The sequence below is a fragment of the Cololabis saira genome, chromosome 21 (genome assembly GCF_033807715.1).
Source record: "Cololabis saira isolate AMF1-May2022 chromosome 21, fColSai1.1, whole genome shotgun sequence".
Lineage (NCBI taxonomy): Eukaryota > Metazoa > Chordata > Actinopteri > Beloniformes > Belonidae > Cololabis > Cololabis saira.
In genome coordinates, this window is record NC_084607.1 from 33,674,999 (window position 1) to 33,681,567 (window position 6,569).

Sequence of the window (6,569 nt, forward strand, 5' to 3'; positions counted from 1 at the left end):
TTCTACAGATGATGAATGCCCCCCCCCCCCAACAGACAAAGCCAAGAGAGAGAGAGAAAAAGAGAGAGAGAGGGAGAGAGGGGCCATATGTCAGCAGGACTGGTGCTCTCTCTACCTCGTCCCTCCCTCTCCCTCTCTCTCTGGTCTTTTCACATCCTGTCAGAGCTGATTGATAACCCGGACACTGATTGGAGGAGGTTTGAATAGAGGAGGAGTGGGAGGGAAGGGGAGGATAGAGAGAGAGCAGGGTGGAGAGAGAGTGCTGGATCCAATGATCCAGTCAGGTTCCAGGACAGGGCGGATCCACCAATGGGGAGGAGGAAGGAGTGGTCAAGGAGGATGGAGGTGGAGTTTGATCTCCCCAGGAAGAGGAGGGGGGTCCTTTTGTTACGGAGCTGTCACTGTTTTTCAGTCACATGTCAAACTGCAGTAAATCTTCGTCAGCGTTTTGATTGCGTGCGTGTGAGCCGGCAAGTGGCTCTTTAAATAGTGAGTCCCAGCTCGGCCAGTCACACGCACACACACACACACACACACACACACACTCAGAGAGAAGAAGTTTTTCCTCCAGCTGGACACTCATTAATCGATTATCAGCCCCCTTTCCCCCTCTGCCCCCGCAATTGGCCTGATACCGGGGGAGCGCTGGCTCTTGCCAAGGCACCGGACACGTATATTAAACAGGTATTACACAGTCAGAACACACAGTAATATTGAATAACTGCCAGATATTGAAAGTTGAAGTTATATTGGGAAAAAAAATGAACAGGAGCACTGATTCTTTGCACATTTGACAATTCTACAGCCATAAAATCAAAATAAATCCAGGCGGCCTGAATGTAATTACAGATATAGGAGGGTTAAACACATCAAATGAATACAGTGTTTTTGTGTGTGCGTGTTTCTGATGCAGCTCTCCCTTCACGCCCGACATCCGAGCGTCGTCCCACAATCCAGAATCCACAATCCAATTAACAAAACAGGAAGAAAAAAAAACGTTTGTTTTTCTTTTTAAAGGACTGATGTCTTGAACAAAAATACACTTTTAAAAAATACACAATTATCAACACCATTAAAACATATAAAAATGAACTTCTTGTACTTAATTTAATTAATTAAAGTAAATACTGATTTAGTATTAACTTAATTCAGGATGGAATTACAATCATTTATTTTACAAAGCCAAACAAAATAAACTATAAATCAATGTATAAATCATTACATTACATTTAATAGTAACACTTGAATTAAATTAAATAATCGAAATGAAATAAAATATTGAATAAATTATATAAAAGTAAATAAATTAAAGATTGAAGACTAAAAAAAAACAATGATAATAAATACAATTAAAAAGTAAAATTGGTTTTACAAAATACATTGAATTAATAATTATTGCAAGAACTAATAATGAACCGTACATCATATAAAAGATATTTTGGTTCTTTAAAACATATAATAATCCTCCTAAAAAAGCAAACCCCGTTATCATGCAACGAGAAGTCAGTTCCACTTCCAGGGCAGACTGGTTATCCAGCCGTTATTGTGAAGCAGCATTTACTTTACAATTAATCATGAAATGTAAAGCAGTAAAACCTTGTAATAGTTTTCTGTGGTGTGATTTAAATATTTCCTTCATTCTTTTTGAGCTGTTTATTTGTTTCGTTTCGGTTGACATAAATCAAATTCTTACTTTCTGCCTCATGTGAACGCACACGCACGTGCACACTCAGATTGTCCGCTTTATTGAGTTAGAGAGCCGGGAGGGGGGGGGTCGTTGATCAGGGGCCCGGGGGGGTTGGGGGGGAGGGGGGGGGTCTGGATGCAGCGACGGCGCCATGCTGCCTGTCTCCACAACCAACCCCCCTCTTATAGAGATAAATGAAGCTGTTGGAGGCACAAACATACAAAAACTTCCAGTAACACACCGGAGTAAAAGTCACACCCTAACACACGTGCAGAAACACTACGGAAGAGTATCAGGGCCCTGCAGGAGAGCAATATTTGAGAGGGGGAGATTTTTTTTATTGTTGTCTTCAAGAAAAAAGTAGAAATGTTGAGATTAATGTTGAAATAGAATTTCAAGAATAAAGTTGAGATTTCAACTTTATTCACAAAATTTTGACTTTTTCTTCAACATTTCTACTTTTTTCTTGAAATTGTACTTCAACATTATTCTCGACATTTCTACTTTTTTCTCGACATTTTGACTTTTTTCTCGAAGTGCATAATGCAAAAAAAATCTTTCTCCTCTAAAATATTCTTTTTATTTTTCTCCTGCATGGCCCTAATATTCTTCCACAAAAACACACCGGAGCAGCCGCCTGGCGGCGTTCATGCAGGTTAATCAGGGCTTAAAGTGGCCACATTCTGCTCTTCTTCCTTCTGGAACCGATTCACAGTAATATTAATGATTAATTATCATATAAGATATAATTTGAGGCCCAGAACAGGAGGTCATAGTAGTTTTTTCTGATGAGCAATCCAATACCTGAACTTTGGGTTCTGGCTCATAATAGGTACTGATTTAGTATGAGCATTATCTTTGACATGTCTTTAAAATGACACCATCATGTTGATAACGGCTAACTCACATGCCAACCTTTCTCCACCTGCCAACTCAAAACAGGCAGATGCAGGCCAGTATGTGTACAACTTCCTGTGCTGGCTTTCAGGGTGTAGCACTGTGCGTTGCTACGGGGGTCACACAACAGCGGATACCGGGATCTTAGTAGAATCACTTTTTATTTTTCACAATCACCACGTTCTTTTTACACCGTCAGCAGAGCCGCTCTCCCGCTCTGCTCTGCTTCCGTCCTCTGTCGTCTCCAGAGCCAGCACCCTACTGAAATACACAGAGAATGATTAGATTCACCTGTGTACCGTCAGCTGTTCCAGCCGCGTCACCTGTGCGCCACTCCCCCGCACTCCCTCTCTCCCCTGCAGACCATGCCCCAATCCTGCACCCTGCCACACAGGGCAATGAGGAACAACTGGAACTCTTAATTCTATATAGGGTCACGGGGTTCTGCAGGGGAACACCTGGAGCGGTCACAAGTCTATCACAGGGACACATAAAGACAAACAACCACAGCTACGAGCAATTTATGCCGCTTTTCCACTAGAACCTACTCAGCCCGACTTGCCTCGCCTCAGTTTGGTTCTTTCCCACTAGGGGTCTAACGTACAGAGTAGATACTTTTCTGTATCTATTCTGCCGAGGTTCTAAGCAGCTGAGTCGGCTGTATCTGACATCATCACACTACAGGCCACCGATTGGTCGGGGGGTTGGAGTCAGACGTCTGAGTCAGGATGTGAAATCAGAGAAAGAGACTCTGACGGATTCTTGTTCATTTTATTCGACCAGCAATGGCAGTGCAAAACTCTGTTTCATGATCCAACTCTGAGGTGCAGATGTTCATAAACCTGGTGCTGAAGAGAGAATTAAAAAGGGATATAGACGGGCAATAAGGAACGACCAGATCTACCAGGAGCTCTGTCTCTTCATAGCTGCTCAGCGATTTTTCAGCAGCGCCGAGACAAACTAAAAAACTTAGAAAGCGTCTGTGCTTGAAACTTCTCTCTCTCTCATATTTTAACTTGACATCCAACACAAGCCACAGACCCAGCAGCACATCTATCATCTCCTCCAGGTTCTACATCTTTAGTGTTGTTGTCTTCTTCAAATACGTCACAGCAGCTTCACTCCAACCTCCTACTTCTGCTCCAGGTGCTGAATTGTTATGGAAAAGAAACCAGGTCAAGTTGAGATGAGTTGAGATGAGTTGAGTAGAGCTGAGTAGGTACTAGTGGAAAAGCTCCATTAGAATCATCAGTCAACCTAACATACATGTTTTTGGACTGTGGGAGGAAGCCGGAGTACCTTTGGGTACTTACACTCGCCCAAGCACAAGGAGAACATGTACAAAACATGCACAGAAAGTCTCCAGGAGTTGAACAAGGAGCCTTCTTGAAACAGTGCTAACCTCTAAGGTACACCATGAGTACCAGACTCTGGTACACCTGGACTCTGGTACACCTGGACTCTGGTACACCTGGACTCTGGTACACCTGGACTCTGGTACACCTGGACTCTGGTACAGGAGGACTCTGGTACACCTGGACTCTGGTACACCTGGACTCTGGTACACCTGGACACTGGTACACCTGGACTCTGGTACACCTGGACTCTGGTACACCTGGACTCTGGTACACCTGGACCTTCGTACACCTGGACTCTGGTACACCTGGACTCTGGTACACCTGGACCTTCGTACACCTGGACTCTGGTACACCTGGACTCTGGTACAGGAGGACTCTGGTACACCTGGACTCTGGTACACCTGGACTCTGGTACACCTGGACTCTGGTACACCTGGACTCTGGTACACCTGGACCCTGGTACACCTGGACCCTGGTACACCTGGACTCTGGTACACCTGGACCTTCGTACACCTGGACTCTGGTACACCTGGACTCTGGTACACCTGGACCTTCGTACACCTGGACTCTGGTACACCTGGACTCTCGTACACCTGGACTCTCGTACACCTGGACTCTGGTACACCTGGACTCTGGTACACCTGGACTCTCGTACACCTGGACTCTCATACACCTGGACTCTCGTACACCTGGACTCTCGTACACCTGGACTCTCGTACACCTGGACCACACATTTCACAGTTTAAGACCACTAATGAACCTGCTGTGCATGTTCTTGGTTTGTGGGAGGCCCACAGGTGCATAGGGAGGACATGGAAACTCCACAGATTCTACTTGTTGCTAGGGGCAACAGAGCTCACCACCAAGATACCATGCTGCCACGAACCAACCAGTGTTTGGGTTTTTTAAGCGCATTTAATTCAGCGTTTGTGTTTGACTAAGTGGATGCAGCAGCATCTTTGTATATCTTTGTACAAAAACTAAATGTGACTCAAACGTGAACTTAGTAACTCTGGTACACCTGGACTCTGGTACACCTGGACTCTAGTATACCTGGACTCTGGTACACCTGGACTCTGGTATACCTGGACTCTGGTACACCTGGACTCTGGTACACCTGGACCCTGGTACACCTGGACTCTGGTACAGGAGGACTCTGGTACACCTGGACTCTGGTACACCTGGACTCTGGTACACCTGGACTCTGGTACACCTGGACTCTGGTATACCTGGACTCTGGTACACCTGGACACTGGTACACCTGGACTCTGGTACACCTGGACTCTGGTACACCTGGACTCTAGTATACCTGGACTCTGGTACACCTGGACTCTGGTACACCTGGACTCTCGTACACCTGGACTCTGGTACACCTGGACTCTCGTACACCTGGACTCTGGTACACCTGGACCTTCGTACACCTGGACTCTGGTACACCTGGACTCTGGTACACCTGGACCTTCGTACACCTGGACTCTGGTACACCTGGACTCTGGTACACCTGGACTCTGGTACACCTGGACTCTCGTACACCTGGACTCTGGTACACCTGGACCTTCGTACACCTGGACTCTGGTACACCTGGACTCTGGTACACCTGGACTCTGGTACAGGAGGACCCTGGTACACCTGGACTCTGGTACACCTGGACTCTGGTACACCAGGACTCTGGTACACCTGGACTCTGGTAAACATGGACTCTGGTATACCTGGACCACACACTTCCCAGTTGAAGACCACTAATGAAGCTGCTGTGCATGTTCTTGGTTTGTGGGAGGCCCACAGGTGCACAGGGAGGACATGGAACCTCACAGAGATTCTACTTGTTGCTAGGGGCAACAGAGCTCACCACCAAGATACCATGCTGCCACCAACCAACCAGTGTTTGTGTTTTTTAAGCGCATTTAATTCAGCGTTTGTGTTTGACTAAGTGGATGCAGCAGCATCTTTGTACATCTTTGTACAAAAACTAAATGTGACTCAAACGTGAGCTTAGAAACAAAATGTAAAGAAGCAACTGTGAGAGGAGAGTTTGTGTTACTGTTTTGTAAAGCGTTAAGATGAGGAGGGGTTTTCCCTTATCCTTGTTCAGCAACATCTAATTACACACATACACACACACACACACACACACACACACACACACACACACACACACACACACACACACACACACACACACACACACACACACACACACACACACATATACACATGCACACACCCCTGGAGCCTGTGTTTCCTGCAGGCCCCCACTGGTTCAGTTAAGTGAGTCCTGAGTGAGACTGATGGGGGTCAGGACTCCCGTGTACCCTGGCACCGACACACACATGGATGTAGATGCTCACTATACAGTATAACACACACACACACACACACACACACACACACACACACACACACACACACACACACAGCAGTCTTCACCCTGAGGCAGTACACCATCAAACCCCCACCGATTTGAACCCCAACGCTGAACTGCAGCTGTGCCAACTTTACACGCCGTCACGCTGCGAGTCTGCCCACCACCGCGCTTGTGTGTGCGTGCACATACGGTGTGTGTTTGTGTTTTCTGAAAGCATACGTATGCAAATGTGTGTAAATTTGTGAGCTTGTCAGGCAGCAGG

General features: G+C 46.2%; 1 protein-coding gene across 1 annotated transcript; it reads right to left on the reverse strand.

Annotated features, from left to right (window-relative positions):
* Positions 1–3,981: 3,981 nt before the first annotated feature.
* LOC133421590 (uncharacterized) lies at positions 3,982–5,637 on the reverse strand. Its single transcript, XM_061711242.1, has 2 exons — positions 5,012–5,637; positions 3,982–4,663 (listed from the first exon to the last, which is right to left on the reverse strand). Exons 1-2 carry the CDS (start codon positions 5,635–5,637, stop codon positions 3,982–3,984), a joined length of 1,308 nt encoding a protein of 435 aa, XP_061567226.1.
* Between the last annotated feature and the right edge of the window lie 932 nt (positions 5,638–6,569).